Source organism: Python bivittatus, unplaced genomic scaffold (genome assembly GCF_059951505.1).
Source record: "Python bivittatus isolate LINGU-HERP-01145 unplaced genomic scaffold, Pbiv_v1 ctg000330_np1212, whole genome shotgun sequence".
Lineage (NCBI taxonomy): Eukaryota > Metazoa > Chordata > Lepidosauria > Squamata > Pythonidae > Python > Python bivittatus.
Window position 1 is genome coordinate 18,583,742 of NW_028277058.1, and position 13,957 is coordinate 18,597,698.

The 13,957-nt window shown below is 36.1% G+C and overlaps 1 protein-coding gene across 1 annotated transcript in view; it reads right to left on the reverse strand.

Annotated features, from left to right (window-relative positions):
- Nucleotides 1-332: 332 nt before the first annotated feature.
- The window catches only part of PPM1H (protein phosphatase, Mg2+/Mn2+ dependent 1H), an 81,983-nt gene continuing 68,358 nt past the window's right edge, over nt 333-13,957 (reverse strand). Inside the window, exons 7-10 of the mRNA XM_088141776.1 lie at nt 13,623-13,686; nt 11,729-11,836; nt 8,872-9,023; nt 333-5,120 (exon numbers count right to left, since the gene is read on the reverse strand). Of these exons, the coding sequence (XP_087997902.1) occupies nt 4,973-5,120; nt 8,872-9,023; nt 11,729-11,836; nt 13,623-13,686 (472 nt within the window). The 3' untranslated portion in view covers nt 333-4,972. The remainder of the gene's footprint in view (nt 5,121-8,871; nt 9,024-11,728; nt 11,837-13,622; nt 13,687-13,957) is intronic.

Genomic DNA, 13,957 nt, shown 5'->3' on the forward strand with positions numbered 1-13,957 from the left:
CTGCATAAATGAGCTCTTAATAGTAAAATTTAAGTTTCACCATTTGCAAAATTTGCTTACATCAGTTGTCTTTTCTGTAATGTTTTCTTTTCAGCAACCATAAATGCTGACTGACTTATAGAACTTGACAAAACAATTTAAATCAGGGGAGGAGATGGCCGGCATACAAATTTTAAAAATACATAAATATCACATTAAAATATGATACTACAGATTGCTCTTGATTGGGACTTTCTTGATTTGATTTCCTATCATCACTGGCAAATTTCCCTGTCCTTTTACCAATCAGCTATCAATCCCATAGAAGAAATACCACCTAAAATAAAGAGCCAAAATAAGTTTTTATGTTTATTTTTTTTTTACAATTTCATTTTAAAACTTCATTGTGCATACATTTTTCTGGTTTTTCAGCTTCCTTAATTACATTGCACTGAAAAGTTTTCAAAACACATAAAATATATCCCTTTGCTAAACATTTTTGTTAAGTTACAAAAAGTTTGACATTTCACAGTCACAATGTTAAGTACATTAATCTAAATCATTTTTATCCATCAAATTATTTTCATCATTTAGAATGCTGAACCTAGAAAATAATATATTCCATAAGTACAGTCACTGTACCACCAAAATAATGGGCAGCTGCTGAATTAAAATGAAATACAATGGAACAAAATAAAGTAGAGGTTGGCAGGGAAAGGGTTCCTTCAAGTAAAATGCAAGTAGAATTTGGCAGAATGATTGAAGAGGTATTTGGCCACTGCCTACAACATCAGATCCATCATATTCTCTTCAATTGAAAGAAAAGCAAAATGAATTGAGAGTGTGCAAATGTTTGTAAGATGCAAACTGCAACAGTGCATGTACAAAGGGCAAAAGTACCAAACTGGACTTGGTAGGGCTGTAGTGCTTCATTATCAAAAATAAGAATCAAACCTTAAAGAAAATACATACAAAGACTACTTTCAGCACTTTGACAACTCTTGATGCAAACCATTTCAATATTGCTTGTAGTCCAAGATCACCTGTCATATGCTGCTGGTCTTAGATTGTAATGAAGATGTACCTTTTCATGGGCACTGGTGAGTACTGAAAACAAGATCTTGGATCATCTGAGTTGGAATATTTCATTAAAAACATTACAGTTGTTAGCTACAATTGGAAGCAAATGTTATAAGAATCATTCAAAAAGTACTGCTTAATTCAATAAAGGAAATTTTAGACTACAGTTGTCAAACCTAAACCTAATAATGCAATAATACATCTCTTCGAATTCTGAGAGATCCAAGTTGTTGACTTGATACCAACTGATATACCAAGTATATCATGGATCGTTTAAACTGCTCCATTAGACAAGGAATTTCTTCTGCATTTTATCTGAATGTATATTTTCCTAGAAATATTTTGAGTTTGGTTTTAACTTAGCCATTATTTAAAAAATGAGTTTCCCCAGTTTGGGGGCAGAGGGAGTGAAATTGGGTATTCAATTTTATTTACCAACACCGCTTCAAGGTCCTTAATATACAGTAATGTATATTAAGTGAAGGTACAGCCTGGTTACTTTTAAATGTAATTTTCAATATTTTGGTGTATAAAATAGTTGAAATAGCATCATTATTTTTAAGGTATTCTTCCTCATCTTGTTTTGTTCCATATGTGCTGGACAATTCCTCCAATAATACCTCAAATGACCAAGGCCCAATATAACCGAGATGCTATTAGGAAAATGTAGTCTAGTACATCTGGGGAAGCCTACTCTAAATAATAATAATTTCTATGACATAATTAATACAAATTATTGGAGTATTACTTCACATGTATTTATTTATAAGTGAGTGTTATAGAAGTCTATGCTAGGTTTTGCTATCCCAGTGGAACTTTCTTTTCTCAATTAAAAAACAGAGATACTTTCTGATACCTCTCTATTGATCTTGGCAAGTGTTTAATTTGCAGTCTAATCATCAAACGTATGGCATGAGATCCACTTCAACTCTATCAGATGCAGAAGCTGCAGGAGTTGATACAGTTCCTTCAACAGAGTACCATTCTAGAAGACCAAATGCTTTGGAAAGATTTATAAGTAACTGCCACTTATGTCTATCTGGATACTACTCAAAGACATATAGAAAACTCTTTCAGGGTGGAGAGGGAACCATTGCTGACTCAAAAACATTCTTTTCGAACAAGACCAAAGAGTTTGAAGAAGCTCTGCACCAGTACAGATGGAGGAAAGTCTCAGCGTCAGCTTAAATTTCTGAATTTAGTTAAGGGAGTCAGTGTTATTTGATGTGCATTAGACTGACATGACTACATTTCTTTTCATTGTAAAGTCCTGAGTAGGACTTTGGTATTTCCAGGAAGCACTTGGTAGCCATTACAGTGTTATTAAGACAAATCCATTGCAAAGGTATTTATAATCTGCTTCTTTTTGTTTTATTATTTTGATTGTTTTATTTTATTATACTGCTGCTGCTGGAAAAAAAACAAGGCAGTCATTTCTAAGACTACTTTTGAAGATATTGCTAATGGATATATTATTGGGGGGGAGGGTGTAAAGGGATAGACTGACAAAAGCAATGTGGCACTGTCATGATGCAAACTCCATCCCTTTTGTACCTATGTCATAATGTCACAGTACATCCAAGAGGTGGAGGTTGTAACACAATGGCACGATGCTCCTTTCATAATTCTGATGAAAGCAGGAAGCTTCTACAGATACCCATGTTTTTCATTATGCAAATTAAGTAGCATCTGCAAAGAACTAATGTAAAATCACAACACTGGAATTGAATCTGTGTTGTGTATTATTAGATTACTGGAAATCCCAGCGATTACAAAAAAAGTAACTGCACAGATAATATATTAGTGGTAAATGCATACAATTCCTGCTATTGATTATTCTGAGCCATTTTGATGCCCAGGTGTCTAGTAGGACTGTAATAAAATACAACGTGCCCATGTGGTAGAGTAACATAAAAATTAAATCTGTAGTTTTAATTAACTAGTGGGATGGTTTGCTTCTAAAAAGGGTTTTAGAGGTGAGGAATATGTTAAAAGCAGAATGAAGACAGACAACACAGCACATTTTTCCCACACACATATTACGTTAGAAAGTGATGATGAGCCAGTGACAGTATTTTATCCAGGAAACATTGACTTCACAAATGTGCATGAAATAAAACTGAATATCAACCTAAATTAAAAATTACCTGAACTGAAAAGCGCATACTGTGAATGCAAAAGTGCATTCTGTGTGACATCCACATACACATTTCTTTACACAGTTGAAAAGACTATACACAATGAAACGTTGTTTATAACAATTTAAGATTTCATGAAGCCCGCTATTAAATGTGTTATTGCATACAGATTTAGTTGATATCATTGATTAATTATCTTCTGAACTGTTCAATTACAGATTCAAACTTATTTACAGTAGCAGTACCCTACTGAAAAAACATCTGTATTGATGCAAAGGCAGCATATGAAATGCCTGCCCCACAAAAAATATTATAGTTCAGCTTAATACTATGAAGATGGGAGAAGTGTTAAAGAAAAAAGACATGAAAACATGTAGAACCATTTCCTTGTTATGCTGAAAGCTTCTTTTTTGGAAAATATTTAAAATATTTTAGATCTCTCAAAAGTTGATCACTATTTTCCAGTCATATCATTTACATTTTAAATGATACAGGATGTGTTACTATATTTCTTGACTGAGAAGATAATACCTGAGGAATCCAACTCAAGCATCTTATTCCAGAAGAGGTGGCTTGCATGATGTGTATATAATTGTGAATACTTTGCTTGAGTAAGTTTCTTACTGGAATATTTGTTACCATCTATTTGATATTTTGATATTTTATTAATATTGACAATTACAAACAAACTGATGAAGCTTGTTGTTCTTCAAAACCTCTTGCTATACTACATGGATTTATAATTTACAGTTTTACCTACTGCATCCTGGCAATGGAATACAATAGAAGCAGTAAAAGGAATGAATGCTCAAAGAGTATAATAGGAAAAGGGGAGAAGCTCATTGTTCTAAAGGAATGTTCTAAAACTCACTACCATTAAATAGCTAAAGAATAAACAAGACAAACATTTATCCAGTACATCCAAATAAACAGTATTTGTAGGAAAATTATTTCAATAGGAATACTGTATACAGAGGAGACCTAAGCATCTAATGCATGAAAATATCTGATACCAAATAAATATTAAGTAAAAAGAATCTCCCAGTCTGCTACATTATAGCTACACACTTGACAAAAAGATAACACAAAAATAGATTTACCACCCAATATTTCCCTATTCTCTTAGGCAACTTTACTGACAGGTGCTAGACTGAACCCAGAAAAAAAGCTGATTTCATCACCCAAGCACATAGAAGGACCTGAACATTTTCATTACAGTATAGAGGAAAAAAGCTTCAATTCATATGCATAACCCTCTAGAAATTCTCCATTGAAACATCACTATCTTCAGCAAACAATACCTAAATAGAGTATCAGGTTTTCCTAACTTTAGTAATTTATAAATTAAATGTGTTCTAAATTAAAGTCAGCTTACAGAGAGATTGGAAAATAAAGGCTGCCTATCCAGTTTCAATTATGATCTTCCCAATTCACATCTCATTTAGCATTTTAGGCTACATTAAACTGGGAAAAATAAATTCAGTCAGATCACAACAGTGTCCTCACCAGGAGGCACATTAAAAAGAAAGCACTAATATACTAGCAGCATTAAAGTTCTGGTCCTGATATGTACCAATAATATAAGCTTAGGGAAGCTGCAACTTCTAAGAGATTATGTACAAATCAGCCCTAGATTTCAGGTACAAACAGTTCAGGTCAATCAAGCTTAAGAGAATTTATGTTTGAACCACTACTCTCATTTATCAACAGACTGTTTTTTCCAAAGGTCCTTGGTAAGACTCAAACATTTCCTATTACTAGCACTGGTGCTGCTTTTACAAGAGTTTGTTTCCATGTATTAAAGGAATGACATAGACCGAAATGTCATCTCCTGAGCCCAGTCGGTCATTGGATATCCTCCAGCCTCTGTCCTTCAGCACTCCCCTAGCTCGCATTACCAAATCCTGAGCTGCTAGTGTGTACCTGTAGGTAAAGATTGAAAATTGCTGTTAAAAAAGGATTTTTACTGTTTGGTAGACAGGGCATATTAATCACTATAAATTCACATTATCAACGTTCAAATTTAACTACTTTATTCATAGTCTCCAGCCAGAACCAAATGTTCTGAATTAATACTTTGAAAAAAGCTATAGCTCAGCAGGTGAGCACATAGTTTGCACACAAGTAAGCACAAGATGAATTTCCAGTGTGGAAGGAAAAATATTCCAATCTAAACACCTGGAAAGTTGTTAGCCTTGGTGCCTTGAGCAAGGTAGGACAAGTCTGACTAGGCATTAGGAAACTTCATTATGATCACAAGAGGCAAAACTGCAAATTTGAAGTCCACAGGTTAAACTAGAGAAGATGCTGAGAGATCTGTTACTACATTTCCTGCCACATTAGGGGAATCCAAACTGAATCAGGACTAGAATGCTGCAAAAGGGAGTTAAATCTTTTCCCCATTTTGGAAAACATACAGACTGAAATAAAACATGATGCCTAATTATAAGATACTGACAATATGTGTACATATTTCATATAATACATGTACTATAAATAGAAGATTTCTATTGTCTGTTTAGTATCTCTGAATTTTATTTCTTTTTTCTTTCCAAAAGGAGCAGGGATCCTTTATCCTGCATCATATGGCAGAAGACCAAAAGATAATTTATATGGGCCAAGAGGCAATTAACCTGGCATAAATAGCTACCGAAATATATGCAACAACATTTTATTTCATATTTATTTATCAAATCTGTATGGCCGTCCATCTCACAAAAAAATGTGAGATTTTTGGGCGGCATACAAAATTTAAAAAACCAATAAATATATTAAAATATTCATTATATAAACTATAAATAGCACAAGAGCAAGAGAGGATGATGTTAGCTGCAATAAGAGAGCCATCACAAGATCTACCTGGTCCCCTGGGATCCTCAGGCTTAATGGCATAGCCAGATCTTGAGGGACTTGCAGAATGGTAAGAGGGATGGAGCTAACCTCACTTCCAGGGGGGAGAAGATTCCATAAGGCTGGTGCCATGGCAGAGAAGGCCTGCCTCCTGGGACCCGCCAAGTGTAGTTCCCTGACCGAGGGGACCCGCAGTATACCTTCTCTGCCAGATTTGATGGGATGGGCAGATATAACTGGGGAGAAGCAGTCCCTCAGATAGCCCGGCCCCATGGCATGAAGGGCTTTAAAGCTTAAAACCAGCACCCTAATTTGGTCCTGGAAGCAAATTGGCAACCAATGCACCTCACAGAGCAGAAGTATAATTTGTGCCATTCTAGGGGCACACATAACTGCCCACACCGCTGCATTATGCACCAGATAAAGCTTTTGGATACTCTTCAAGGGCAGCCCTATGCAAAGCGCATTACACAAGTCCAATCAGAAGGTGACTAGGGCATGAGTGACAGTGAGCAGAGCCCTCTGATCCAGGAACAGGCACAACTGGTGCACAACACAAAGCTGTGGAAAGGCCCTCCTAGCCACAAGTGCCACCTGCCCTTCGAGCAGGAGTCATGAGTCCAGGAGGACCCCCAGATTGCACACCGGGTCTGTCTGGGGCAGCACCACCCCATCCAGCACCAAAGATGGCATAGTCCTAGAACCGGAAGGCTCCAAAACCCAAACTATTGAGATATATAGCAGGGTAGTCATCCATTTCAGGTATTCTGGACTATATCTCCCACAATCTCTGCCCCTGCCCACACTGGCTGAAGCCAACAGGAGTTCAAAGTATCTAGAACACACCAAGTTGGCTATTTGTGATCTAGAACAAGTATAACCAATACAGTAGAACTAGAAAAGGCTTATAATCTTTGTATCCTTTAAATATGAAGTTGCTTTAAGTGTAATGAAAATTAAGGAACTCAGTATAAGAGATTCTGAATAGTTAAAATATATATATATTACAGAGGAAACAATGTTAAGGTTATAAAACAAGAGCAAGCAAATGTAAGTAAAAATTGATAGAAAATAGATAAAGCATGTCTATTAAAGCAATGAAGACTGCTTTTCCTTCTTGGCAATAAACAAGCAAGGAGATGTTCCAAGTAACCTGAGGATTAATATCAATAACAGCATTACAGCATGCTTTCTCCTCTAATGTGAATTTGGAATGTAACTTTTAAAGCAACTTTACAAAATTGCTGAAGTAGCTTTCAAGCAATTAGTCCTCCCTAATGAAGTACCTAATCAGTATAGCACTTCGGAATATACATTTGCTTCCCCGTGAAGCTTCTAATATTGATCGTGGAACTACTGCAAAGACAACAAAAGGCACTCCTGGCAAGCAATCTGAACTGTCCATTTTTATTTGCAACCTGGAAAAGGAAACAGCTAATCTTAGTGCAAACAACAATAAGAGAAGAGCAGAAAGAAAAATGAGACATAGCACTAAACTGTCCTTAAGATCCACCACTATTATGTCACTTTAAAAAAAAAAGGCCAAAAGATGTACTCAAATTTCAGAGTACTGTATTACTGATGTATTATTTTCAGTTGCTTTATTGAGACATAGGATATCTTCTACTAAGAGTGTGGACCTTATCAAGTGCGTCTATGTGCATGAGCACGCGTGTGTGTGTATGCAGACATACAGATGTGATATTGAGAAGCAAAACATTTAAGAATTAGTTTGTCATGTGTCAAAAATGACACTGTGTTTAGGTCAAATAAAAGCAGTTCCCAAATCAAAAGACAGAATGCTTGTGAATAGGTGGCAAGCTGTAGAAGTATTTCTTATATCCAAACATTTCTCTTCTTTGCAATCTAATGACTGCCTTTACTTACTTTGCATACATATCTACACATGATACTTAACATACTTGCCTTGCTTGGTTGGGGCTCTAGGTAGCATGAAAGCTGCAACCTTACGGATGTTTATTAGGGGCTGAGTCTAAGTATGCATTGCATTACAAGTCTACAAAACAGAAGCTTGTGCAATTTATTCACTTTGCTTTTTTAGTCAAAATACATGAGGAATACAATAATGCTCAACTGTCAGTGTATCTTTTTAAGATCTGCAGTTATGGATCAATTCAGATATGACTTCCTGTTTAATACCCCTTCCTACCAAAACTGACATTTATTAACAATTCATATACTGGCACTATTAGCAAGATGTTTGTCCTAGGATTTCTGTGTGCTTGCATTTTTCAACTTCTGACCATACAATCAGTCCATCAGTCACTGCTATATACAGGCATTCATCTTTGTCTTTACAGCACATAAAAAGATGACTGAATATCAGAGATGGAAAGTGGATCAGCTGAAATGTTTTTGAAAATGGATCTTCTTCCCTACAGGGCACAGAACAGCTTTAGTCAGCTTTTAAGGAACACCTGAACTTCCTAAATTAATCTATACCTCACAAAAGCTCATCCCTAAATTGTAAGCATGTGCAGACAGGAATCCAGAATGAATCTCTTATTTCACTGTCTAACTTTTTGGAATCCAGAAATCAATAAAATTTGCTTTGGCGCAAACTGAATTGATTCCATCACATAATTTGTTTATAATAAACTTGTTTATTTTTATTTATTTGTATTCACTTTAAAACCATATAACTAAATTTAGCCCCTTGTGAAATACAGTACTAAAACCACAGTGAAAATGCTTTTTGTTCTAAGTGGTAAGCTAATCATGTTGTAAAAAAATACCCTCATTTTATCCTTAGGAAAAAGCAGGACGGTTTCAAAGATAACTTTACAGAAGAGAGGCGACATACCTGTGTGGATCATCAGGGTCACAGTTTGGCAGGAAATTAGTGACAGCTTCTGCTACTTCTTCATTTAATAGTACATCCCAGAGTCCATCTGTAGCTAAGATTAGCACATCATCTGGTCCATGCTCATAGTGGAGAAGATCATATACTCTTACCTGAAAAAAATAAACCATGGAAACAAAAAATACAAGAGCTTTTATGGAATGGGCATTATGTCTACCTGTTTCTAGAAATGGTACTTTATTTCTTTATCAAGAAGTCAAATTTTGGGCACACAATCGTCTCCCCAAGTTCTAACTTATTCCTCAGTCTGCTTCAATTTACTTCCCTCTAGATGCTTTGTAGTCTAATCTTGTAATTTCAGCCTTTGACCAAGTTAACTTGGGGGTGGTAGCCCAAACCAAAAAAGGAAAACGCCAGGTTGGAAAGGCTGTTCTTCTTTGAAAGAACTCAGGTTCTAAAATCTGTAAAAAAAATCTTTCAGCTTCAAAAATATATTGATTAGGAGACCATTACAAAGTTTAGATGTTGAAAAAACAGAGACTTGCTTAAAACTATTCTCACATGCAGATTATTCCTCACAGTCGTGCATGCAGATTGCTTACAAAAAAAAATGATATCTGAAATTCTTTTGCATGTGGTATAACACATTTCTTGGCTGAGTTACTAGATTTTACTGAACTGTCATGAAGGTCAAAAAATACCTTATGTTTTTCAATTGTCTCTTGTAAAACACCAGTTTTCTCACTGCCTATACATACTTTTCATTGTCAAATCACCTGGCTCCTTGAATTTAAAAAAAAAACCTTTCACTGAGTTACTTATCAAGGGTTTTAATTACTTCACATTGACTGTATTTTTAAAGAAGTGAAGTAACCTTATCACAGCAGCAAGAGGAAATTACCATTTAGACCAGGATTTAGAAGAAAGTGCACCTAGTCTGTAATCTTGAATTAGCCGTGTAGTTGACAGGATCAGTGCTCTAGTGATGGTTTGGGATATATTGTGACAATGCAAGAGGATTGATTATTCAATCCTCATTAAAATTATCAAAATGGTAAAACTAAAATCCAGAAGTTGGAAAACTCACTGCTAACAGACATAACTCATATCTTTTTTTTTTTTCTTCAGGCTTGCAGAATCTGCTTAGTTTCCTAGAACCCTGAGATACACCATACACAGGGCATGGTTGCTTTAGCCTCTTTATAGCAACATAGTTCTAACATGCTGACAAATGCAAAATTAGTCTACTTTTCAATGCAAGGTCTTTATTTAAAGGACATTTGAGGTTTGAACACAGAAAAACCCAGGAAAGCTAAGGCATCTAATACTGAAATTAAGCTGCAACATCTGGAGAATTGTGCTTTAGCTTATAGCTTTCTAATTAACCCTGGCAATCAGACACAAATATAGGCAATATATAAATGCTAGTCTGCAGAGCAAAATTGGGTCATTTAATTTTTCGGACCAAAATGAAGTGAATTAAGAGGCCACAAAATGAGTACCAAGCATTCAACTCCATTTAAATTGATAACTGAATCTGTGGCATATGAAGACATCAACCAGGTTATAATTATGGAGTTACTAAGACAACTGATTGACAAGATTTGCTTCATGAACTAGAAGTCAAACATCATATTGTATATACAGTGGTACCTCGGGATACGAACGCTTCTACTAATGAACTTTTCGGGTTACGACCGGCTCCGGCCGCAAAAATTTACCTCGATGTGCGAACTCCGCCTCGGGGTACGGTCATTTTTCCGCCCTGACACGTGGTCCGCGGCCATTTTCCGCCCCTGACACGTGGTCCGCGGCTATTTTTCCGCCTCTGACACATAGTCCGCGGCCATTTTCCCGCCGCGCCGCACGGCACCCGGCCGTTTTCCTGCCGCGCGGCGCAGTGCCCGGCCATTTTCCCGCCCCTGACGCGTGGTCCGCGGACGCCAGAACAGATTAACGGTAATTACATTGAACCCTATGGGGAAATTTGCGTCGGGTTACGACCAACTCAGGATACGCCCAGAGTCACGGAACGGATTAAGTTCATATCCCAAGGTACCACTGTAATCACACACAAAGCTGCCTTATATTGAGTCAGTGTAGAAAAGAGGAAGAGGGGATCACTTACATTTATGGCATGCTTTTGACTACCTATCTAGTAGGCAATAGGGAGTGATGCATGTTAGAGGCAGAAAACTGTAATATGTTTCCCAATATTACACTGATTCTAGGTCACTCTTAATAAAAAACAATTCATAAAAATAGGACTTCCCCATCATACCCCCACCCTTACAACCTTAAAACATCAGTTTCAGTAGCTGGAAGGAATTGCTACTCCTAGAACAAGCTATGATTTCTATAACTAGCCTTCTACAATATGTGTACAGTATGTCAGAGCCTTACAAGGTATCTACCTCCATTTAAAAAAAAAAGGACTTTCTAAATGACTTTATGTCTGTTTACTTACACATACACCCTCCTTTTCAACCAGAAAGGCTCAGATTGGTTTACAGATAAAAAACAACACCAAAATCATAAAATATGTGTTAAAAAAAGAATAAGACAGATCTTGCCTGCAGATTTACAATAAAAAAGATGTGACTAACCCACTTGTTCTAACATTCTTAGGTTAGAAAACCTATACTAAGTAAGCCCCACTGAATATAATGGCCTATATAGTTTGACCATCTGTTCCTTAAGTAATAACAATATTTTTTAACTTAAGTACTTTTCATGTGGATGCGCTTTTTGCATGCGTAAATATTAACACAAGGAATTTTGTACATGTTTCACTTGTTTTTAAAGAAAACACTGGTTTAATTCATGTTCCTCCATAACAGATATGTGAATGTCCTACCTCTGGTGATGAGGACAAAAAAGGTTTGATGTAGATGTTTGAGTCATGCACCTTCAGGTCATGATCTCCAAGTCCTCTAGTAACCCCAATAGTTGCCATGACACGAGCCTGGGAAGAGATATACACCATAAAAGCATGAGAACACTGGAGAAGACTAGGGGGAAGATTCTTGAGCAGTAAAAGATGCCTAACAATACATAGTAAAACTATGGAATTAGATGCTATTGAATGCTACCACTTTAAATGATTTCAAAGAAGCTATTTGTTCTAAGTGCTATATGCTATCATTTGACACCCAGTAGCATACCTTAAATGTCAACAGTTGAAAAAGTTGTTGTCTTCTGTCTTATGACTGTTCTGTATGTATCTGGTTAGCCAGTGGGATAACATAAATTAAGGACTAGGAATCCTCTTACATTCTTATATATTTAATCACAGCAAAGGCTAATCTTATTCAAAGTTTTGTTTTCAGAATTGCAAACTAGATGTGAATTGACACCTTATTAGAAAAGAAAAGCAGCATGGTGGCTGTGTGGCTTTCTTCATACACACCTTGCAGCAGGGTGTTTGTCACCACTATTCATAGTATAAACCAGTGGTTCTCAAACATTTTGGCCTCAGGACCCCTTTACATTCTTAAAAATGATTGAGGACCCCAAAGAGCTTTGGTTTATGTGGGTTATATCTATAAATATTTATTGTATTAGAAATTAAAAGTGGTAAGTTTTAAAATATTTCTTTGTTTGACTTCGTGGACCCCCCTGAAAGGGTCTCAGGGACCCCCAGGGGTCCCAGAACACACTTTGAGAATGACTGATATAAACAAATATTATTTTTTTACAATCTAAAGAAAAAGCAGAGTTTGAGTCTTCCTTCCCAACAACTGTCACCCTTTAATATCACTGTTGTGATATTCTCAAATTCCCTTAGCTACAGTGTGGGATTTTTTGGGTTACCTATGAAGAACTCGCTTTTCAGAAATACTAAATTCTTCTAAAGTATGTACAAAATGGGAAGAAGGGCTGTTAAGGACACACACAGAGAGAAAAGAAAATAAACTGAAAGTAGCAGGTGCAGAAATATTTTTGAAAACAAAAATCTCATCAAAACATACAGGTAAGCCACAGCAGGGCTGAACAGCACAGCTAAACCAACACTGAAATCTGTATGATAAATTCAAATAAGCAGTCAAACCACTGGAGAAGGGCTTATAAATGTGATGAGCAAACAAAAACAATCTTGAGATCACAGTGTCCTCATACTGATCCTAAATCCACATGGTCAGAATTGCAGGAGTCAGTGCTAATCATTTTTTTTTTCTAATTCTGTATTTGGCAATAGGTTGCTATTTTGACAGAAGTATTTGTCAGTCTTTGATTCCCATCCCTGAAAGAAAATTTTATTCCAAGAATGAACTGTGGGTACAGCTTTAAAAAACCCTAGTAATTAGGCATGCAACAGGTGTCCTTATTACCACAAACTTATTTGATCTCCACATATCAAAAACTGCTCAAGCCCAATAAAAAAACCTTTTTGCTTTTTTCCCAATTTAAAAGATCACATGTAACTTTATAATCAAATGACAGAACTGCCTATCCAAACTTTTTTTTCTTTTCAAAATCCTAACTTCCTTCAAATGCATACTCACGTAAATCAAACAAAAAGCAAGCAAAAAAAGACAATTCAGCAGTAAAAGTAATTAAACTGCTTTTCTCTGAAACAGGCATCTTCATTTCTCATGAACCCTAAGAACTGAATTATAAGAAACACAATATTCTTCTAAGCCATCAGAAAAATAAAAAAGTGAAGACAGTAGAAAATGCCAAACAGGGCTAAATTGAGTAGTAAATATGATGCACCCCTCATGTTCCTTTGACAAAACACTTATTCCCACCTTCTTGCCTTCTCCATATATAAGGGGAAACTTCAAGTCATCCTCTTCAATGGTTTTGTATGCCCTGTGGAAGGAATAAAAGAACTTTATAAAGCTTGGGCTCAGTTATCAATCCAGTCCTTTGACACTATCGTTTGTCCCCCCTTCTCTCTTTCTCAGTGAATTTGTTTGTTCCGTATCTTTGCAATATATTCCATGTTCTTCATTCTGCTTTTCAGTTCCCGCACCAGTTTATACTGCTTGTCCAAGAGTTAATATAAGGAACACAATGTAAATTTTACAAACAAAAATCTACCCTTCAGTCTAATAAAAAGGTAGGAAACTAAATCAGAGCC